This window comes from Helobdella robusta (genome assembly GCF_000326865.2).
Source record: "Helobdella robusta unplaced genomic scaffold HELROscaffold_17, whole genome shotgun sequence".
Classification (NCBI taxonomy): Eukaryota; Metazoa; Annelida; class Clitellata; order Rhynchobdellida; family Glossiphoniidae; genus Helobdella; species Helobdella robusta.
The window spans coordinates 2474226-2499181 of NW_008703942.1; the positions used below are offsets into that span (position 1 = coordinate 2474226).

Consider the following 24956-nt stretch of genomic DNA (forward strand, 5'->3'; position numbering starts at 1 on the left):
TGTTATGGCTTGGTAGCAAGACTTTTGGCACATGAAATATAAGAACATATAGATAAGATATAGCACTAAATGTATAAACAAATAAATAAATTTATTTGTTTATAATAAATATCAAAAAATTATTACATTTTATGACAAAAATAGAAAAAATTTTATTAAATTTATATCATCATTATGTTTGGAACAATTTTTTATTGTTTGAATTTCAATGTTTATAAAAGGCTATTAAGAAGTATTAAGTTTTTAGTCTGAAAAGATAAAGGTTTCAGCTGCTAATTGTTTCAGTTATAAAATTGATATAATAAAATACACTTGTGTCAACACTCGCTTGGCACAACTCTGAAACAACATACTTGTCAGTTGTAACTCTGTGACCTGAACGATGGAAAATAAATGTCTACATTTAAATGCTGCTGCTAAAGGAATTTAGCTGCAAACTATCAACTAGTTTATGGGTGGGCAAACTTTTTTTGACCGTTGTAACAAGTTCTTTCTTTTTTTGCTCATATTATCTGGCTGATGACCTTTTTTGGTTAATTTTATTTTTAAATTTTTTGAAATTGTGGGAAAGGCCTTGCAGGCTACATAAAATGGCTTCACGGACCATAGTTTGCCCACCCCCAATCTAGTTTATAACCTGCTACAAAGCTGTGTATTCCAAATATTGTCCATTTGTCTTTTGCCAAGGATTTGCACATGAAGGGTCCGCCACTGTCACCCTTTCATGTTATAAAAATGTTTTGAAATGTGTAAAATAATTTTTCCTACAAATAAAATGAAAGATTTGTGAAAAAATAGTTTCAGGTACTATAAAATGGTGTTATCTGTTATAAATATTGATTAAACAAGTGAAAATACCTACCGTACTTTCTAACATTTACTTTATATTATTTTGAAATTTCAATAATTATCTGTTATAAATATTGATTAAACAAGTGAAAATACCTACCGTACTTTCTAACATTTACTTTATATTATTTTGAAATTTCAATAATTAATACATGAATTTGTTACCACGCAAATGTTACTGTGGCCATGGCCTCGATGTGTGCCGATGCAAATGTTGGATGAGGCACTGTAGCCTGCTATTCGCTCACAATCTTTCATTAAAACTGCCATGTTTGCTTGCATTAGAACAGAGGATGTTTCGTCTGGTATAATTAAATTCATTTCTTTGACTGAAAATATTTAATTTTTGACAAGCGCATGTAATAACCTGTGCCGGAGCCGGACGAAAAATATCCGACTCCGGCCCCTCAAAAATTCCGGGTTCCCACTTCCAGAAAAATGAATTTTCAACTTTTGTATCATAATTTCACCTTTACCACTAATAAAAAAAATTCAAAAGATTTTATTTTGCAAACAACCAGGGAGACGCGGAAACCCCAGGAGCTTGTATGGCCACCAAGAACAATAAAAATCGATATTAATCAAAATCCGTTAAATGAAAAAATGTAAATGCCTAAAAAGAAATGAACCATAATATAATTTAAATTTAACTAAACAAAAACATTACATTACGTGAAACATATGTAACTATGTAACATAAGAAAGTAATCATATAATAGTCAGCCTCTAACATGATTTTTAAATATACCAATGGATGAAGATTTTTTAACATACACTGGCAAAAATCTCAAAGACGAACGAAACTAAGAAAACAGCTATGGAAAAAATTTGTACGAAGTGTGGGCAAATAACATCAGAATTTTTTAGAACATTTGAACGATTATCATTGAAACGACTAGTTTGATGAAAAAGAAGTGGACAATAACTTAACTTAAATAATTTATAAATAAATAATAAATGTGCAATTGGTTAAGCATTAATAACTTATTTACATGGCAATATTGACTCACATGTGCAAATTTACTATGACCAAAAGCAATTCTTATATAATTTTTACAAACATTAAGAACATTTAGATTAGATATAGCACTGAACAGAGCTGAACTAACTAATTTGAATTTCAAATATGAATAATCAGATAATTACATTATGTTTTCGGACATGGTTTCAAAAAAATCAATCAATCCTCGTTTATAATCTCCATGCGTTATGGGTCGGACTTATGGTTTCAAAAAAGACAGCGATAGAAACTTCACGGCAATGTGCTCCACATTTTACATATATTAAAATAATTTCGGTTTTCTCTAGTTCTTATTTTTTCAACTTTTAAAACATGTAAAATTAAGTAAATAATAATTGTCTAAATAATTTTTCTGAATACTTTTTCCTTCGTTGGCAGTACAGTTTTTACACTAACATGTTTTAAAATTAATTTGTACAGGTTGCATCTTACTCATACACACTCTGACACTGTGTAGAAGTTATTAGTGCAGTGCAGCAAATTTCTGAATTGAATTTGAAATTGTAGAAAAAAATCTTACAGTAATTATTGTAACAGTTTAAATTCATTTATGTACTTGTACATATACGTATATTGAATAAAAATGTTGAAGTAAAAACAAAAATTTTAGCTCTTTATTATACATAAGAACAGCATCCCCCAGTTTACTAAGCTTATAAGTTAAAGCACAGAATTCGGCAAAAAAGGAAGAGTAGTAGAGACTGCTGCAACAAAAACATCTGCATCCATATCTATTTCACAAAAAAAATCAAAAAAAGTGACAGAAATGGTTGCGGGTCCACTCAAGTCATTGACGATAGTAACAATTTGTACAATTACACAGAGTAATTTAAATTCTTCAAATCGTATGTTTGCAAGTCAACTCAATAATTTATTTGACTATCCGTGTAGGAATATTTAAAGTTTGTTATTGTATCCAGGCGTGTGTGCAACATTCATAAAATTGAACTAAACATTATCTAGTCTAAAACGAACTGAAAAAATTATATGATTGTATTACTTTACTAGCGTGCCTATATATTCAGTATTATAGATGATTGCATAGCGCTACACATATTTATTTTCCATAAAATAACATCTTAAAGAAATCTTAGAAAATATAATTTTTTTAAAATTAATAAAATTTGCCGGAGTCGGATGAAAAAATCCGCCTCTGCCTCTCAAAAATTTCAACTTCGGCAAGAATCTCCGACTCCTGACTGCGATTTGTCTGGTAATAACTGCAAATCTTGCAGTGTTAATTAATATCATACCTTGGTGGCAGAACTGAAGGAACGCATGATAGTTTGCACTTGTACGCTGATACATATTCATACACTTTGGCACATACATACTCGCGCATATAAGAATTGCGTGTGTCTTTATTGCGTGTTTGCAATTGAATGTGAGGCAATGTGAGATTTAATAGAGTTGTTGCAATATGTTTGTAGGTGTGTGTGCCAGTGTGGTAATATTTTATTTTGCTCAAATCGATTGTGTTGAATATTAAAATTGAAAACAAATGCAAAGACTTGAGAAGGAAGCTTCTAAAAACAGACACGAACTTTTTTAAATTTTTAGTAGTAGCAGTAGCAGTATTAGTAGTAATAATTACAAATGCATTTTACTAAACATCAAGAAAACCTCGGATAGTTTTCCCGAGACCTATGGCCACACAAATAGGAAAATCTGATACAGTGTATTTTTGTCTCGGCAAGCAGACTGGTCGCACGAAAGCTGAGAATGTCAATTTTCGGTTCAACTTTATCAAAGCAATGTCGTTTCCTTTGTTACTGTACTTATCATGAACAATAAATTTTTCTATTCTGTATATGTTCCAGTTTCTATCGTTTTTGAAAACGGCTCCCACTGATACGCTACACTGACTAGGACTAAATCTAACAATAAATTTATTCTTTGCTAGAGTCAAATGAAAAAATAAACTATTAAAATTAAAATATTAACCTACGTCCATCTAGTTGAACTATGCAATGACCAGCAGTGACCAACCATTGTTGCTTGATGATGCTTGCACCACACAATATTGTTTCACATGTTAATCTGGCATACCACGGAAATTCGCCCCTCTCAACCTTCTTGCCATGGACAATGTAATTATTTTGAAACCTTGAGGAATTCAGCAATCTTGTGCCACAAACTGATCAACAAAAAGTTTGTGACTTGAATACCATCAATTAAACATATTAAATATATCTTAAATATCATCAGAAAAAGTTGGTGGTTTACAAATTACGTTATGAACGAACTTTCTTTCAAACACTGTAGAGTAATAACGAGATTATTTTGACATGATCTCACGAAAGTTCTGTTAGCGATATTAATAAAATTAATTATATATATATAGATTTATTTTTTTGGAAAAAATTTAATTAATCAGTATAACTAATTAATATCAGCATTACTGTTAAATAATATCGGTATTACAAACTACTATTTACAACCCAATCTTAGTACTTCACGGCCAGTCAGTCACTACCCGATATCAACCACATTGAAACCATTCAATTGATTCTACCGCATTTATTGGCTAAATTCTTATTAGTATTCTAACTAAACTTCAAAAAACTGACCGAATGAATTAACTATAAAAGTAAATATTTAAACATTAAAGATATAACTATTAATTTTGTTTCCAGACATTAATATTAAACAATGAAGGATATGGTAACATGTTGGTGATCTTCATATTTTCCTCCTCTAGGATATCTACGTCGAATGTAGTTGCATTGTACGAAATCACTTTGCGCATGATTTTGTTGCCGATAGCTGTGCTGGTCATTAATCAAATATTTCTAAGTTTTAAACAAGAAACAAGTCAAAGTTCATAAGAGAGAGAGAGAGAGAGAGAGAGAGAGAGAGAGAGAGAGAGAGAGAGAGAGAGAGAGAGAGAGAGAGGGAGAGAGAGAGAGAGAGAGAGAGAGAAAAAAGAGAATAAAAGAGTACGAGACGTATTTTTTTCACAAAGCTTGAATAATTTGCTTGCTTGCTTAAATAAGAAAAAGGTAAAATAAAAGTAAGTGAGAATATGTGTTAGATTTTTGATATTAATTTCAAATAACTTTACTACAAAAGAAATTATTAAATGTAAATAATAATCGGTTTGAATTGATCAACAACAAAATAAATTACATGTGGGAAATTTCGCCTTTTTGCAAAAAATGTCGTTCCACTGAGGTTGCCAGAACTTTGCACAAACATTCAAATATGTTTTCCCTTTCAGGGTTAGTTTCAGTTCTCCTTTGCCAGATATGTGAACTGTTTGGATTTTTAACTTTTGAATTCATTACAACTATCGTTAAAATACCATTGCACCATTTGATTATATATACATATAAATTCGATTATTCAAAGTAGCAGAACTGACTGCAGATTGGAGAGAGTTGACATCAAAACCGATTTCGTTAACAGGGAATTTTAAACTTAATATAGACTAAGTTTTAAAACGACGTTAAAGTGCGTTTCGATATATTTGTTTAAAGTTTGAAAGCAGCCAGGTGATGCTGTCAAAAGTGCGCACGGGTAAACATATGAAGACGACACGCACAAAACAGTGTTTGATCGCTTGCTGTGCAAAACTTTCACAACTCTCTCATGAGTAACCACAAGCAAGTACCGACGTAAAATTGTTTTAGAGGTCAACAGAAAAATAAATGTAAACCTATTTCATATTTCTCAGCTTCACGGGTTTTATTACCCTGCTTGTTGATTGAAATCATTGTTCATTTATGATGACATTTTACAGTTTTTGATCAAAAGTTCGGCTCTATTACAGCAATAATAAATAATTTACCGCACTGTTGTTCGTCATCGCCCTGTTCACAATCTGGCGTGTAGTCGCAGACTTTTACGTTCGGTATGCAGCGTAGTCTCCTGCCACGGCATCGATATTCGTCATAATGGCACTTGCCTGTCACAAAATGAAAACCTTCTATTGGAGTATGTAAATGGAAATGACCTTACTTTGTTGGACAACGTGAAGTAGTTACTACAGTTACCATTAAATTGCGGTTCCTACCACGTGATTATGTTTTTAGAATTTTGATAGTACTGTTTAATTAGTAAGTTAATAGTAAGTAATGTTCATATTATATTGATGTTTCATGGGTGGCTTAGGGTGAAAATTCGCTAAATTCATGTTTAGTATGGTACAGATGTTTTGGTACAGATATTTGCTGTTATATTCTTCAAAACCTCCAAAATTTAAATGAAAAACATTTTTGGAGTTTAGTTTCTAAGTACAATTTAAATATTTTTCAAGATTTTTAAAAATCTTAAAATGCTGTGGAGTTTTCTAGAAGAATGTCCTCAGGTTAATTAAACAAAATAATTAAATACCGTATTTGCCATATATATGTTATTGTTAGAACAAACAGCACCAAGTTGAAACACGTTAATTTTAATTCTAAAAAGACAGACAAAACAGGATGTAAACGTGTGAAATACCGCACACTCTCTCGCCCTCATCATCTCTCTGGGGACAGTCGTTGACTTTGTCGCAAAGGAACAACGTGGAAACACACCTTCCTCGCTTGCACGCATACTCCTTATCCAAGCATGCTGTTTCCAAGTGGGTTGGTTTGCATTTTATTTTTAGACTTGTTCAATAACATTGTTATCTAAAGTTTTTAAACATTTTGTTTTGTTGATTTTGTTGATTTAAATTATTAAGTCAAGACATAAAATTGTATTTCTTGAAAATTTCAAATATTTGCCTTGTTATTTGATTTTTTTAATCATAATTATTTAAAATAGCCAAAACTTGAAAAATATGCAAACTGCAGTTGGTCTCGTCACTATCATCTGGACAATCCTGAAAACGATCACAGATCAGACTATTTTTCAGACACTGTCTTGTTTCTTTGCAGTAAATTACCGTTCCGTGAGGACAATCTTTCGGAATATATCGCAACAAATTAAAATATTTTTTTAATTATTGACATCAAATGATCAACAACCAACCATGGAGCGATGTCACTTTACCGAAAACTAAATAAAAAAAATCAAAGTAGTCGTTTAATTCATTTTGTTACACAATGCATGCATCAATTGGAAACAAACTTTTCAAAAATATGTTTGACGAAATGTCAATCAAACTGTGAGACAGGTAGTGAAGGGCAACCGTGGTTAGCAGAATACTGAATGTTGACATGAAGATCCAGTAGAAAGTGATCTGCCTGGTCATGAAGTACTTGGACGTGAGAGGACTCTGTATGGTTCTTCCTGATTTGAAGATGTGAGTCACAAAGGATCTGTTCATTTATTTTGCAATTAAAACATTCAAATATATGTAACCGTATTTTTTATTTTTCGTGATACTAAGCAAGAAGATCAATAAACTGAAATGTTTTTGGAGTTCATGTTTAATACCTCCATTGCAAATAACACAGAAAAATATATACGCTGATTATCCATTTTGCCATTTGAAACTGCTACATTGAAAGTTTTACGAATATTACGAATCAAAACGATTATGCTAAATCGATAAACAACTTATAACACATTTGAAGTAAAAACATGTCAGACAGGCCAGCATAGAAACAAAAACAACTCACATATTAAAAATCGATTCATTAAGGTCTGCCATCTCTCTATCAAAAATTTTCAACCGTTATACACTTAAAAATCAGCTTTTGAATGGCAAAAATAGTCTGATCAAACAAATTTAGTCACTATTTATTCAGCAGATGTCAGAATGAAATATGGTTTATAATTAAAAATTTGTTGTTTATTATTAAACTCTACTTTAGCTGTCCGTAATGTAAACAACAACGTCAAAACATAAAAAGTTGTTTCAGCGTCGAGTCGAGTTATTTTTCTATGAAGAGTTGGCTCCTTCAATTATAACGGACAACATCATTAAGAAAATATATAAAGAGAAGAAAAAAAAGAGAAGGAATAAATGGACAAGAACCAGATAAAAGTTAGATTCTTCAAAACACATTTCTATTTTTTTATAATTAATCTTTATTACGTCAGATAATATAAATTCTGAGATATATTATTGTATGTAAAATAATTTTATTAATTTTACATTCACTTAACTTCTCAAATAGATCGCAGAATCAGCAGAGAAAAAACCCTTATAATTTTCTATACCAGTTTTTTATTCGATGTTTTTCTGTGTGTTTTTTTTTACGAAGTTTTTATTAATTGACATCCAATGTCAAAATATTATAGTAATATAATGTAATATAATATAATGTAACGTAACGTAATATAATGTAATGTAATGTAATGTAAAGTAATGTAATGTAATGTAAATGTAATATAATATAATATAATATAATATAATATAATATAATATAATATAATATAATATAATATAATATAATATAATATAATATAATATAATATAATATAATATAATATAATATAATATAATATAATATAATATAATATAATATAATATAATATAATATAATATAATATAATATAATATAATATAATATAATATAATATAATATAATATAATATAATATAATATAATATAATATAATATAATATAATATAATATAATATAATATAATATAATATAATATAATATAATATAATATAATATAATATAATATAATATAATAATATAAATAACAAAATATTAGTTAACGTCGACAACTACACAATTTTTTCAATAAAAGGATTTAATATATATTAAATAATTAATTAATAAACATTAGAGTAATAAATATCCAAAACAGACGACAATTTATTTAGGAAATATTTCAATTATTGAGTTAATAAACGAATTAATCAGTTAATTAATTATTAATTAATTAATCATTTAATTCTTTTCCACATTCGTGGTGATCCATTCGAGGAAGGCGTAGACGCTGACATCAATACTCGTCTGACAGAACTCTGACATCTTTTTCTCCTTTGTAACTGCATAGCCTGGTCGCACGTCAGGGAGCAATTAGGTTACAATTGAATAATCTTACCATGAGATAATTCAATTATTCCAGGAAAATTGTAATAGACCTTTAACCTTTTAACCTTTATTATTACCTTATAAGAGGCATAGTAGATATTTTGTCACAAATTGCTGCTTTCAGTTATATTGTTGTTTAAAATTTATCAAAGTATTGAGAACGTTGTCTATTTTTTAGAACTATGTTTGTAGTCTTTTGGAAATAATTTATATTCAAATTTTTTGTTAAATTTAAATTTTTGGCTCCTATAACGATCATTTAAAAAGTATTGAAAAACACATAATTAAACATTTTACAGAAAAAGAATGTTTTTTTTAATCATGTAACATAACTTGCGACATGATTTTGTATAATATAACAACAGATAAATCTTTCCCAAGATAAGCATTTGTTGATTGAAAATATATCCAACCTTATACATAGCTATGTATACCAAAGAGCGTCCATCTATCTTCGGCCACTGACTTGCAGACAATGGTCCACCACTATCTCCCTGAATTTTCGAAGCGAAGTGATTAAACATATTGAAAATAATTTTTAGCGATAGCTCTTCTGACATTAATTTTATGAAAAGTTATTTAGTGCCTTTAGACAGCAGGAAAAAAAATGAAATGGAAATAGTTTTTCTACCGCGCAAACATTGGGCAGGCCATATCCATCTTCCGTCCCGATGCAGAGGTTGGCTGTTGGGTTGAAGTTATTCACTATTTCCTCACAACCTTTCCTTACTACCATCTTCTGGTGCAACAACATTGTAGGCTTTGTATCTTTTTATTCAGAGTATAATTTTGAAACACTTATTTTTAACGAAAATTTTAAGAAAAATTAAATTTTTTTTTCAAATTTTAATGATGTCATTCTAATTTAAATTTAGAAAAAATGAATCGAAAAATTTATTTCCCAGAGAACATTACAAGTTCAGACTAGATATCGGTTACAAAACAACAACAACAACAACAACAACAACAACAACAACAACAACAGTAAAAACGATATTCACAATAATATCAATCGAGCTCAGATTTGAACAAAAGGAGGCAGGCCTATTTTCCAGGGGCCCCCACAAGAAAGAAAATAAAATCAAACTTACGACCGGTCGGAAACTGCTAATTTTTTCTTGTTTTAAAAGAACACTGACTAGGTTTAATAAGAAGTTTTTTTACTTGAAATAATTTAATAATCTAAAAAGTCGGCAAGCTTAGGAAAAAAAATTGCGTCATTGCTTTGTTAAAATAATTAGAGATCTTCACACTTGTGTATAGTACGCTCCTGATATTAATAACAATAAAAATAAATAATAATATTAATATTTTTATTAATTTAATAAATTACTACAATTAAAATGATAATACCGAGAAATGTTTTCCCGAATCCGAATCAGGTTGTTGCATCTTGTTTGACAAAGATTATTGCGACCTGTCTTAAAGCAATGAATGATTTTAGACAAAAGATTTTAATTATGAAATTTTGTTACATCATCTTATTTACTGAATAACTAATTATAATTAATGAAGCCAGGCTCAACGTTCAAGGGCTGGTCGAAAGTGCAGGCTAATGCAAATGAAACAAATTTCAGATATTGACAATTAACAAACCCTACAAACTTAGTTTTAGATTAGCTATATTAAAAATATTTAATAAATTAGTTAATAAATAAATTAAGGATATAATAATAAATAAATAAATAAGGATATTTAATATTTAGATAAGATATTTAATATTTAAATAAAGATATTTTAATAAATAAATTAAGGATATTTATAAACCAAAAAAGTCGAAATAAAACATAAAAGACCTAGTCTCGTCCTTCTTGACAACGCAATGAGCAGCCGTGACCACCCAGCGCGAGCTGATGACCGTGCCACTACACAAAATATTCTGGCACATTATCTTCGCATGCCACGGAAATTCTCCCTTTACTGACTTCATCCCGTGAATCACGTAGTTTCTCTCCAGCTTTGATGGGTTCAACAATCTGGTGCCACAATCTTTATTTAGTTTCAATTAGGTCAGTGAAAATATTTATAATTTACACGTAAGAACACAACACACACGCCACACTCGCACGTACTCAAGCAAAGCACTCACGCACACACACACACACACACACACACACACACACACACACATATATATATATATATATATGTATAGATATATATACAACATGCGTTAACAATATGGACATATAAATGTGGTTTTAGATTCTCACTTTCTTTGGAACAGTGCAAAACGACCACCATGTTCCTAGTACACTTAGATATGACTGTACTGACATTTATAAATAATATCATTTAAATATATATTCAGTTATCTCATCACAAATGTTATATTTAAATTTACTAACTAAATTCATACAAATCAAATTAAAAATGAGTAACTGTGTGTATATGAAATGAACCTAAAAGAATCCTGATAACTTACATACAACTATTTATGATCACGAGCAAAAACAAAAAAAACAGTTATTTACTGGTTGTAAAGGTTGAGAGTTTCATTGACGATCTTCACGCTGAACCTGACAGCTCTGTAGCGGCTGGTTTTGTGGAGTTTTTGGTAGCTCAGAAATGACCTAACTTGCATTAAAATGTTTTATTTGAATGTTTAGTTTGAATGTATTTAAATTGTTTAAAAAAATTATTAATGATTTTTAATTCCTCCTACCCCTCCTACCCATATTTCGCTTTGATACAAAAGGCGTTGTTCCATTCTGCCTGCCAATAACTTGCACAGACGTTAAGATTTGTTTTCCCGCTCAAAGTTAATTTCAATTCGCCGTTTCCTGACGAGTAAACTGTTTTTATTTAATCTGATATCATTTCATATCATCTGCTATCATTATTACTATTTGAACTTTCCGTTGTTGAACTAACCACATAGTTCTTCGTCATCTCCGTGCTTGCAGTCTCTTCTGTTGTCACACAGCTTCGTCTTTAATATGCACCTCTTCGTTAAATCTTTGCACCGGTATTCATTATACCGACACATACCTTCCACCAAGAAATTATTTCAAAGAAATTTTTTTAAATCATTTAATGACAGCCGATGTTAAAAACCAACAAAGCATTAGCATTTGCAATCAAATATTTCAATCATAAAATGATGTCTGCATTCAACAACTGACCGCACAACTGTTCTCCTTCTCAGGACAGTCGTTCACTTTGTCGCAAAGGAAAAAATTTGAAATACATCAGCCTCTTTGACAGGCGTATTCTTTGAAGAGACACGCTGTTCAAAAAAAATCACAATTTTCCTGTTTTTTCACCAAAATTTTGCGTGATTAACATTAAAAAAGTAATTGGGTGAAGATAATTGGACTGACTGCAGTTGGACTCGTCGCTATCGTCGGGACAGTCCTGATACCTGTCGCACAGCATCTTCTCAGACGGATATCGTTTCGTAATTTTGCAGTGAATTTTTGTAGCCGGTGGACAATCTTGCAAAATTGAATTCACTATTACAATTAATGTAGGATGTTTAATTAAAACTGTTATCCACTAACACAATTAATGTTGGATGTGTTTAATTAAAATCACAGTTTATAAGCATAGCCCTGCTGAACACTGCATAGCCAAAAAATTTCGTTCATGAAAACGAGTTTAAATTTTATAATTTAAAAAAGTTTGATGGATTAAAAAACATTGTTGAAATGACCTCTGTTTATTATAATTGACGCCACACTCAGCAAACTGTCAGACAGAAAATGTAAGACGATGGTCACTAACAATATTGAAGAGGTGCCGGCCAACACCTGCATCATTATGACCATATTTTTGCGGTTGCTCAGTTCCTCACTTAACTTCTTCGTCTCTGAACTTGTGTAGTTTATTTTTTATTTATAAAGAAATATTCACAATCGTTTGAATTTAATTTTTACTAAAACACGGACTAGACCTTATGAAGCATTAACTTACATTGAATACACTTCATCCCTAGCTATTTTTCTCAATGTCTCTAGTTTATTATCTTTTTCATTAAACTTTTCTTCATCTACAGAAATATCTAACGAGCCACTGTTATCGATTGATCCCATAAAAAGTTGGTCTTTAGAAAAAGTTTATTTGTGTAATTAAATAATTTGTGCAATAAAAGTTATTGGCTCAATAAAATCATTTGTATGTTGGAGATGTTGAAATAATTTCCAGAACCAAATCAGCCAGCAAAAATGTAAACAGATGTCAAAGGACAAATAATAATTAAATTACTTTTAATCCTAAGATTAAAAACATCAAAAAAACATTTTTGCGAAACAGCCAGCGTTGTTTTAATATAAAAAAATTACCGAACCTGAAAATTCAAACATTTTAAAGCCTAAAAGCTAGTTGCACGGCAAATCATATCTACATTCTACTTGTACATTTATTTGCATTGTGATTTTGTTTAACTAATTCTCAGTGATTTTTTCTAAAAACTATGTGTGAAATATATATATTAATAACTTTGTAAATAATATCCTGGCGTTTTGGAAAAAATTAATATAGATTTTAAAAAATATAGTCTGTCGACGGATTAAATTTGTTTATTGAGTAACTTCTTTGCAAAACTAGATAAATATTTTTATCATTGCTCTTGTAATTTTTAAAAAATCATTTTAACGTCGAAAGCGAATTTAACAAACAATTTTAATGCAAAAGCTGTTTTCAAACAAGCTTGTATTGGCTAGAAAAAATTTATAAAAAAATATTCAAACATGTTAGTTGAACAAGATTTTTGTCTCAAACTTTTTTGTTTTAAGCCTAACTAATTTGATAAAAAAAATTAAAGAACTAACGATATGAAAGTGTGTAAATAGTGTTGAAAAATAAATCTTATCAATCCTATCAATATTTTATATAGTATTAAAATAAAAAACGTTGTCGAACATTTATAAAAATAATTGAAAAAATAAAATGATCTAATGTGGTGTATATAATTCTAAATTTGTATGTATCCAGTTGAGATAGTAGGGTACGTTGACGTCGACGCTGACCTGGCAGAAATCTGCCTCCATGTATGTGCCCGTTGACACTCGGTGACCTGTTCAGCACGGTGCGTGAAAATAAATTACAAATCATTTCTACACCCTGCAAGTTAGAAAGCATCTTCTAACCTGAAACGAAACTGTGTATGCCAAGCAGTGTCCACTTGTCTTCAGTCACTGATTTGCACATCATTGGTCCTCCGCTGTCTCCCTGGGGCAAAAGATTTTAAAAATAATCTTAGAGAGCAAAAGCCAAGATCATAAATTATTTATTTAAAATAGAATTTATTTCAAGATTTTTCAAAATTGCATTGTTTTATAATTTTCATTTGATTTTTACGTTAATAACTGCTTCATAACAGGTAGGACGTCTTTAATAAAACTGATGACGTTGACTTACTTAATATATTGATTTTGATTTGTTAGAAGATTTGTTTGATGTTTGAAGAAGTTAGAAGATGTAACTGAGATCTAATGAGCAATAATTTAACGGAATTAAGTTACATATTGTTCAATTATTCTGAAAAAAAAACTGTTTTCTATACACAAAAAGATTAAACGTAGCTTACCACACAGATGTTTGTTTGCTTGTGACCATGGTACGTGCCGACGCATAGGTTTTGTTTAAAGTCAAAATAAGGAATACTACAAAGCTCTTTAATGACCATTCTGGCTTGCATTAAAACGGACGATGTGCGGTCTGTTTGAATGTGAAATATTTTTTGTTATGTTAAATTTAATATATGGTTTAATAGTGAAGAAAATATATAAAACTTGAGCACAACATTATGTATAATATAATAACAGTAACAACAAGTACAACAAACACACTCATCCGTTGTGCACGTATAAAACATTCTACATCTCTAATGCTTTAAGAGTAAAAGAATGAAATATCGCAAAATTTCAATGCAATCATCTGAATGGCAGTTACTTAAATTTAAGCAGACTCATTTCACCTTGACAGCAAACTCTTAACATTTTGCATACACAGACACCTACTTGCCTTCAGGCTTAAATACTTACTGCAAACATTTATTAAAATATTTTAAACGTCTAATTATTATTTTAACTCAATTTCTATTAACCGTGCACAGATTTCCCCAATCCAATGGAGACACAAACTGGGAAATCGGAATAAAGATACTTCCTCCTCGGTAAACAGAGTGGTTGCACGTGAGGCGTGTTTGCTATTTTTCGTTTCAACTTTATTAGAGCGATGTCGTTTGTCTTATCTTTGTAACCGTCGTGGGCGATGATTTTGTCTAATGAGTACAGCACCCAATCATTGTCGTGCTTGAAAACAGCTCCCACAGCAACAATGCACTGGCCTGGTTTATATCTGTTGCTCAGTAATTTCAGAAAAATTTGAATCCAAAAAATGTTTCCGCTAAAAAAGTCTTCCTAAACGAACCTGGACCCGTCATCTTTGACAACGCAGTGGGCCGCGGTGATGACCCAGTAAGGTCGGATGATACTGGCGCCACAGAGGATGTTATCACATGTCAGTCTGGCATACCAAGGAAACTCCCCCCGCTCCACCATCGTGCCGTACACGATGTAATTGCTTCGAAACTTCGTTGTGTTCAATTTTCTTGAGCCACAATCTTAATGTTACATTTCAAAAGTTTACAAAAGTTACAAATTTGGAAGATGTCAAGAAGTAATGAACAAAATACCTTCGCTTAAACAATTCAAAATGACTACCAAATTTTTGGGACACGATGAAAGAAACCTTCTGTTTGAAAAACAGAAATTAACTGTTGATGTGAATTTTAGTAATTGAAAAATTCTAACAAATGATTAAATGTGCATTGAGTAGTCCTCACCATCAGCATTTGTTATAAAATAATATTGCGCAACATAAATATTTATGAACTTGTTTTCTAGATGACTAAATTCTTTAACCATGTTACTTTTAGACCTAATATGTATTTGGCGGGAATGAAGCGAGTGGGTCGTGTCGTATGGTTCGTTGGATCTATATAAACATGCGTTAACTTGTGCCACGTTTCATTTAACTTGTACTTAAAAATTTTTTCTATTTTAAAATGTTCATAAAAATAATAAATTGAAACTTTAGAGAGGATTACATATCGGTGATCTCGATGCTTTCTTCGTCAATCAACTTTGCTTGGAACGTTGTGGCGTTGTAGGCGGTTATTTTGCGTAACGTTTTGTTGTCATGGGCCGATCTAAGTTGACATTCAAGTTGATTGGCGGTCATTAGATACTATCAGAAAAAGATTTACAACCAATTTTTTTTAAATAAAAGTTGATGTTATTTGTAGACAGTTTAAAAACATTTTTCATTTAAAATTCAGAAAATAACACAGATCTTTATGACTATTGTAAAAGTTGTTTTAAAATGTATTATAATGACTTGTCCATACGCAACATTTATTGAGTAGTAGGATAGGAAATGATTTGAAACTATTGAATTCTAGCTAACCAACATGTATCTGGCCTTTACGCAGAACACTCCATTCCATTCAGATCGCCAGTGGCTCGCACACACATTCAAGTTGGATTTCCCTCTCAGTGTCAATTTCAATTCTCCTCTACCAGTGAAATGAACTGTTTCATTAAAACAGTTTAGAATTTCTTGAATAAGTTCTAATCTTTAATGAGATGTTTGTTTGAGTTTAAAGTTAAAAAATTGAAAAATTATCAAAATATTTATTCTTAAAATTTCCGTCGAATCAGCTAAAATTTTCCCTTAATCAAAAAATTCCTGTGTTAAACTGTAATTTAATTTTTTCAGGCTGAATGTCAACTTTTTGAATTTTATTGCAAATAGTTACATAAGAGATATTATGTTATTATTAATATCCAATTTTATTGAAACTCATGAAATTGCGCTAAATCAACAAATTTCTAAAAGTCTTGAAATGTGTCTGCTGGTTTTAACACTCGACAAACCACGATTTGAAATATGATAACGAGCGTAGTTTAAAACATCACATTTATTATTTCTAAATGATTGTGAATTTACATCTTAGGGCTCCTTTTAATCTTCAGTGTTTCAAGGCAAGAGTATTTGACGATGACAAAAATTGTTATGCTGATTAGTCAAGAGAGCAGTCGGTTGTCTCGGCTTCATTAATATATCAAAATAATGATGAATGCATTGAAAATATAGAAATTATTTTCAATCACCACATAATTCTTCGTCATCTCCTAAGCTACAATCCAGTTTCGAATCACAGACCTGCGTGTTTGGAATGCACTTGAGCGTTGAGCCCTTACACCTGTATTCATTGTACTGGCACTTGCCTGCAGTCAAATGTCATCTACGTTTTATAACTTTATTAAACCTTTTGAATATCAATATAAACTAATGAAACTTCGATAATGATTCAAGCTGAAAAAATCTATTTGTGATAATCAAATTCACGGAGAAATAAGTGCCAAGGAAAAGGTACTTGAAGTGAAACTCTCAACTTAAATTTGCATAAATTTTTATTTTACAAAAATTTGAAAAATATTGAAATACCGCACACTCTCTCTCCTTCATCATCTTTCTGGGGACAGTCGTTGATTTTGTCGCAAAGAAACAACGTGGAAACGCATCTGCCATGTCTACAGGCGTACTCTTTATCCAAGCATGCTGTTTCCAAGTTGGATGGTTGATGGCGGGGTTAATTGATGGGTGATTGATTAATTAGATGGTTGGGTTTGTTTGGTTTGTTGACTACGATATGAAACATTGCCAAATTAAATTTGCTAAGCAGGTTTATATTACTTAACAACACAACAAGTTATATAAATTTTTCTTGCACAAAATTCTTCGTAAACCCCATTATACTTATTGACCTTAATGACTTCAATGTTTTATTTTATTCATTATTTTATTCGGCAATGATTTTTAAAAATATGGAGTCCAATCAGTATGCTACACTCAATATTTAAGTTTTTGGCTTGTAGGATTTTAGAATTTCAAAAAAGTTTGCGAAAATGTAAAACTTTTAAAAATTGAATGCGTTTTGAATCTTGTATGTTCGACGACATTTTTTTTTATATAGGTTCCTATGAAGTAACTTGATACAATTGCGATTTTCGTAATTTCAAATATAAAATTTCTATTTAGCATGCATGCCGTACAGTGAAACGATATCAGATCAGCTCGACTGCTTATTGCAATAACGTGGTAGAAAAATTTGAAGAAATAAAATCTCACAGCAGTTTGACTCGTCACTATCGTCAGGACAATCTTGATAGCGATCGCAGAGATATTTGCTGTCCAGGCACTGTCCAGTTTCTCGGCAGAAAATCATTGTACCAGGAGGACATTCTTCAAATCAAATATATAAAGTTGCGTGCAATGTTAAGTAACATTAAACAAATAAACGAGATTCAATTTTTACTTCAAACGCTTACCGTTTAATATTGTCGCCTTACTGAACACTGAATAAGAAAATATTTTAAGTGGGAGTAAAAAAATTAATGACGTCTTTTCATCATTTCATCGCAATTTATGCAAACTGACCTGACTTGAGAATGCTTGAAGCCACGTCAGCCACACCGAAGGATATGACGTGGAGAATGAAAGTGGCAAGCAGAATGGCTGAGGTGCACGAGATTATCCATAAGTAAACCACGCCATGTCGCCTGAACTCGCCAGAACTGGCACTCAACAGTACCCCTCCCACATGGAAAAGGTTGTCAGCCTCCTGACTTTTTACCGATTGAAATATTCCAAGTTTCCAATTTTTTAAATTATTGAACATAATATAGCATTGATTTTTATGATGAATTGTATAGATTTGTATTTAAGGTTATATATATATATAATACAACGTTATATGATTAACATTCATAAATATAAAAGAGTTTCAAATGCGATGCTTCAAATGGAAAATTGCAAATTTACTGATTCAACAATGATTGGATAGGAAGTGCTGCTGATACCACAATGATTGAATAAGAGCGTAGGAATTCAAAACGATTGGATAGAACAGACGTATGCAAGAAAGGGTTTGATAGACACAAACAACAATGATGGATGTAATGCTTAGTGTACGACGGCCAATGGATAGAACGTACATGTACAACAACGATCCAGAGCTATTGTCAAGGGTTTTGCGGTTTTTGTCCTCCTCATCATCGTTACTTTCCACATCTTCTCCCGCTATCTTCTTATTCACTTGAAATTTTTTCTTGTCTTCCATTTATCAATTTATAAATCTAACAAATTCGAGTGAGCTAACTACTAAATAAATTCAAACATTGTTATTTCATTATTTATTTACAATTTTCCTTGCTTTAATTTAAACAAAATAAACAAAAGCGTCAAAAACAATTTCATCATCAATTAAATTTTTTTGCTTTGAGTCACGCCGAATCTGATTTTCAACTCTTCCTCCTAGCCACAATTAATAACTATATCTGGGTGCATGTAATTGATAAAATTAAACTTTATTGCTCGTTTTGTAGCACAACCACGTTCAACTCACAGAACACTATTTTGATCTTCAAATTTAGTACTTTAACGCCTTCTAATCCTTTTTTTGTCATATTGTGTCTGTTGTGTGTACAATTGATATTTAATGTAGTTTGATAATGTATAATTTCAAGTTGACAGGTTCCAGTAAGGAGGGATGGGGCGATTTTTAGGTGTTATTGGCAACCCACATTGACTAATGTTTGATCCAAATCATTATTTTTATTATTTTATGACATTAAAAGTGGAAAGTTTTTGATGACTTGCATGTTTTCTTAGAAATAATAATAAAGAGTTGAAAAAAATAAACTACAAATTCTAAAAATTTTTTTGCCAACTTTTGTAGGGGAGCAATCGCCCACATCGCCCTCCCTATTAAATTTCATTTCATTAAAGTAAAATTTGTTTCTTATTTAAGTTTTTTCCTATTTCTTTTTTTTCTTATTTTTTTTATTAGATCGCCCGCCCCCTTATGGGTCCGCCATTGCCTTTCATTCATTCACTTGAGCCACTTGGTGGCGATGTTTAATGATAAAGACGGCTTACAGTTCCTGGGTTCAACTTGCGAGTTTTCTACCTATCACATGCTGTGATTTTCTCATAAAATTGTTGCAACGTAGACAGGTAACAACAAAATATTAAAACAAAACAATAATTTGTTCAAGTCAATCGTTCATCCTATTTCAACAATTTACTAAAACATAACTTGTGATTGTATATTACTAAGGTTCTTTGCATCCTTTATCTTCAACTTCAGACAAACAGCTTGTATAGGGACATGATGTTTTTTTTGTGTAAAGTAAACCAGCTCCACCTCAAGCTAACTTATCAATCAATTATTTCAAATCCGTTATTTTTAAAACGTTTGCGATTGAAAAATTAAGGATAAAATTAAGGATAAGGGTATTTATATCTATGAAGGCATTTAACAATGAATTTTGTTCTTTCTTTAAGCACGAGCAGTATTGACGTCCCACATTCATTATATTTTTAAAGGGCACCTCCTTCAACACATTATTTATAGGTATATAATAACGCAAGCAAGTCAACATTAAATCTCGTACTATAATTGATTTCATTTTTGTGGAATTTCATACCATCTAATTTATACCGGTATTGTCTGTCTCAAAGTATTCTTTCCATCCCTTACAAACTTTCCTAGAAACAACAGCAGATGATTTACATACACACGAAGCATCTAATTTGAGCAAGATGGTCGAGCGTGAACATTTAATTTTTTTCTGTAGCTAATTTGAAATTATATCAAATTTGTTGAATTCCAAGTTGATGCGTTCAACGTTAAGTGTATTTTAAGTAAAAAGTAAAAAAGAATCTGAATTAAAAATTTCCCACTCGGCAGCTTTGTTCACCCATCAGCAATGAAAGTTCAGCCAGCACGAGACATGAAGCTGACGTTGAAGGGGTTTGTTTGTTTTTGTTTACCGTCGTATGCTGGCTGGTGGTCCATCGGGTTTGAATATTCTGTTCTGCTTCATTTTTCGTCACCTTCTCAAATGTTTCCAGCAGCGAAATGCGTTTGCATGTTTTGAAACAATTCCATTCAACAACAACGTCATCGTCAGCCCATCCATCCATACATCCATCCTGTGCCATGACAAATGTTCAATGATGTTGTTGCTTGGATCCTCACATACACATACAAACAACACATACAACAAAGCGGTCAAATTTTATGTGACATCTTATTATTTTTTCAAGATGATTTCATCAATGAAAGAGCAGTCATAAAAATACAATTTTGGCAGAACACGTTTGGCCATGTGAATGTTTGATCTTTGATGACATGGAACCATCCATTTTTCTGAGTAAAATTATGAATGTGAATAAAGAAGAAGCCAGCAGTGATTTGCATGGAAAACTGCAACTTGTTGATACCAAAACCCATCAACTTCCTGTTTCTGAAGGCAAAATTGATGATTTTAGTTTAGTGAGTTGTTTCAATAAGGTTGCCAAGTCACAAGATAATAAAGAGAGCAAATATTTGTTTGACACACTGGACAAAAACAATTTTGAAGATAATAAAAGGGTTGTCAATTCTAATTCAACACCAGCTGAGCAACAAAAACCTCACTCAGAAGATTGGCATGAGTTTCAAAAATTTCAAGGGAAGGTTTATTAGCATTTTCTAATTTTTTACAGAAAAATTTTGTAAATATAAGTTTTTTTGACAACAGCTTGAATATATATTAACAACAATATCTTGAAGATATAAATTAGTAGAGATATTCCCTAGCAAAAATTTATTGTGCAAGTTTTTATTAAGTTTTAAAAATTAATCTTGAGTCACATTAGTTTTTCATTCATTTTCATTATGAGCCTCATGAACTCGTCCAAGACAGCATCAGTTCAGTTGAGACAATTCAATTAATTTGTAATTTTCTTTTCTTATAATTAAATTAATTATTTAGTAAATTTAATATTCTTCAATCTTTTATTTGACATTTTAAAATTGTTGTAGTACTGTTTGAGTTTTAATTTAATAGATTAATTAATTAATTACTTTATAGAAAAATAGAACAAAACTTTTCATATTAAAAGGAATTAATGATATAATAGTAGTATTACAATAACTTATTGATTCAACAGACATCTGAAGTGGCGAACCAGCATCTTAACTCTCAAACCAGCCCACTAAATGGCTCAAACAACACAGAACCTCTGATTTCAGCTTCATTAACTTCTAATTCGTTCAATGTTATATTCAGCCGAGAGATTTGCAGAACCACAGAACAAACAGATCCTAATATTTTAAAAAATTTCACATTAAATTGCAAAGACACAAAAGTTTGGCAGGATTTAGAATACTCAAGAACAAAATCAAAACTGAAATTCAATTGGAATGAATCCATATTCAAAAAATACTTTTTAAAATCTATGCACCTGGAAACTCCATTTTCAGTAATTCAATTTTTCAACCTTTATGTCTATTTATTATATTATTAAAATTCCCTTGCAACTAAAACCAGCCCTTCTTAATCTTGCAATAGTGACTTTAAGATCTAACATGAGAAGCATCCTTATTTTAGTGTGATAAACTTATTTGATTATTAAGTAATCATGTGAGTGAGCTATCCAGTTGGTGTGTTATTTTTATTAGTGAATAAATTATCAAGTAAGTAATTTATAAGCAATCAAATTTTTTAAGAGATGTGTTTATATAATTTGGTTGGTGACTTGCATTTTTATCCCAATTCTACATCAACATTTCCACACGCAAATTCTTAATTTCAATCTTTTTCAAATTCAACTAATTTTGTTTTAAAATTTGCTTCTAAAATTAAATATTTTTCAAATAGTTAGCAGCAACTTTGGATGACGAACAAAACAGCAGCAGCAGCAGCAGCAGTAGTATGAAAGATGTTTTGATAAAAAACAGTTGGAACATCAATAAATGAATGCTATTTGGAAAAAGAGTACAGACACCTTTAATGCTTGTCATTACTAACTCATTATTACTAATATATTCATTGAGTTGTAACAATCACGTACACATCTTGCATGCATAAGCAATTGAACAATTTTGAGTTATCTACCGTTGACGAGATGAACCACTTTCAAACACAAAACCATTGATTGACAGTTGTTTCACCAAATTAAATCAATCATTCACCATGTATTCCATTTTTTTTAATTATTTTTTTAAATTTAATTATTGATTTTAATTAATTTCAAATTTTTTTTAAATATTAATTTTGGTTTTATTTATATTATTAACTCTTATGCCATACTCTACCAATCCAGATGAGTAGTTTTGCTTTTTTTCTTAATGTCAATTAACATAATTTATTACTAAATGATTAACATAATTTATTACTAAATGATCATAATTTAACACACTTATTTCGTTTATCTCCTTGTTGATATCTCTAATATACATTGTCCATTCCAATATTTATCCACTGATTATTACATACAATCCTGAAAAACATATGATGATATATATTTTTCTATGGTTTATCTCATTTCATTTTTTTTCTCAAATTCTTTTGAAAATATTTTATGTATTTCCATAGTTAACTATTTGAAATAATAATTGCTATTAAGTAAAATGTTTGTGTAATTTGTTTCAAAATGACCATATTGAAAAGGTTTCACTGTTCACATTATTTGGTTATATGTTGTTATATTTCATCCATCAACTCTCAAGGCCGTAGCCAGATGGGGGGGTTGGTTGCGGGAATGTTCACCCCCAGTCAAAAATTATTAAAAATTGCAATTTTTATTTTAATGTTACACTTTCAAACTCTAAAAAATTCACTACTATATTGCTAGCTGTGTTATTATTATTGTTAATAGTATTAGTATTAATGTGGTTATTGTTATTATTATTTTAAAAATCAGGTATTTAATGCTGTTTATTATTACTAATATTTATTTGTATTTATTTATTCTCATTTGTAGTTTTGTCTATTGCTGCTTCTGCAACACCAAATGAAATCTTAATTTACATTTATTTAAATTTTCATTTATATGAAATTTTTATATTCAAATATGCACAGTTTTGTTATATTTTGTTGCTCTTTACTCGTTTTTGAAAATAATTTGTTTACTTAAAAATAGACATTAGAAATTAAATAAAATTTTACTCAGAGTTCTCATATTATTTTGAATTTATTTTCAAACGAAACTATTTTTTGTTTTTTTTCCCACAAATCGTTGATTAGGAACATTCCATCCTAAAAACCATCCCACTTTTATTTTTTATAAATTTTTTCATAATTTTTGTTATTATTATTTTTGGCAACTTTTCGAATATTTATTTTTTAATAAATTTACAAATTTTACATGTTAATTATTTTCGGATATTTCTTTTGCAGAAGGTTGTTGGTTCGGCGTGCATAATATATATTGATTGATCGTTTGTTTGTGAGCATCAAGCTTTCAGTCAGTTTTTGTTGTCTAGTGAAGGAATTTTTTGTGCAATAATCCAGTTGATTTAACAATACTACTAACAATAATATTACTAATACTATTTGTTAAAACTGTATTGATGGCGTTAACCAAACAATAAATGATAATAATATTAACTTTGATTGTTTACTTAAAAATAGGCGCTGTTCTGTTTGATTTCTTTTTGTGACGTGTTATTTGAATTATACCAAGCGTATGTTTATTTTGTATTTTTCTCGCGTTTAAATAAATTAATTTAATATTTAATCGTCTCTGTTGTTGGGTTAAACCGCCTGGAATAAAATTGTGGATTATGGCGCAGTGTTGTTGTCGGTGCTTTAAAAAGTGCTTATGTTGGTGCTGTAAGCCGACCGAGAAACCAGCCAGTGCAAGTACTTCACTCTGTATATACTAACTAATACTACTGCTACTACTAACAATGCTAATAAAATGATATATCGAATTATATAGAATATTCGATAATAATCACTAACGCTAATAATGATTATGATGCAAATGCCTCGGATTTGTATGGTTTCTGATAAATTTTTTACATAGTTCTTTTTATTAAAGTACGAATAAAAAATTTGTTTGTTTTAGAGTAAACATGGTAATTGTGGGTTATAGTTGTGTTGCTAGGTTTCCTTTTTATTTTCCACTGCAAATGTTTGTTTGTCCTATGTTGCACTTGTAACATCCATATATGCATTATTTAAATTTTGAATTTATTTACAACGGTTGAATGTCCTTTGTTAGACTGACTGCAAAAACAAGTAAACAACCGAATTGACCGAGCGTTATTCGCAAATGTCACATTTTCAATTGAAGAACATTTTGCGTGTTCAA

The 24956-nt window shown here is 30.4% G+C and overlaps 4 protein-coding genes across 4 annotated transcripts; 1 reads left to right on the plus strand and 3 right to left on the minus strand.

The window, feature by feature from the left end:
• Positions 1-265: 265 nt before the first annotated feature.
• Positions 266-1119, minus strand: HELRODRAFT_170247 (hypothetical protein; the record flags this gene model as incomplete). Its single annotated transcript, XM_009016072.1, has 3 exons — positions 266-375; positions 605-719; positions 1015-1119. 3 exons carry the CDS (start codon positions 1117-1119, stop codon positions 266-268), a joined length of 330 nt encoding a protein of 109 aa, XP_009014320.1.
• A 2357-nt stretch (positions 1120-3476) lies between these two features.
• On the minus strand, positions 3477-4649 carry HELRODRAFT_170248 (hypothetical protein; the record flags this gene model as incomplete). Its single annotated transcript, XM_009016073.1, has 4 exons — positions 3477-3769; positions 3819-4007; positions 4117-4175; positions 4540-4649. The coding sequence occupies 4 exons, from the start codon at positions 4647-4649 to the stop codon at positions 3477-3479; spliced, it is 651 nt and encodes a 216-aa protein (XP_009014321.1).
• Positions 4650-5619: 970 nt separating this feature from the next.
• On the minus strand, positions 5620-17364 carry HELRODRAFT_75751 (hypothetical protein; the record flags this gene model as incomplete). The annotated part of the gene is made up of 4 exons (XM_009016074.1): positions 5620-5777; positions 6314-6427; positions 16916-17032; positions 17253-17364. Coding segments are annotated over 4 exons (501 nt in total), but the record flags the coding sequence as incomplete, so codon positions are not given.
• Positions 17365-21003: 3639 nt separating this feature from the next.
• On the plus strand, positions 21004-22163 carry HELRODRAFT_170253 (hypothetical protein; the record flags this gene model as incomplete). Its single annotated transcript, XM_009016075.1, has 2 exons — positions 21004-21330; positions 21807-22163. The coding sequence occupies 2 exons, from the start codon at positions 21004-21006 to the stop codon at positions 22161-22163; spliced, it is 684 nt and encodes a 227-aa protein (XP_009014323.1).
• Positions 22164-24956: the final 2793 nt, after the last annotated feature.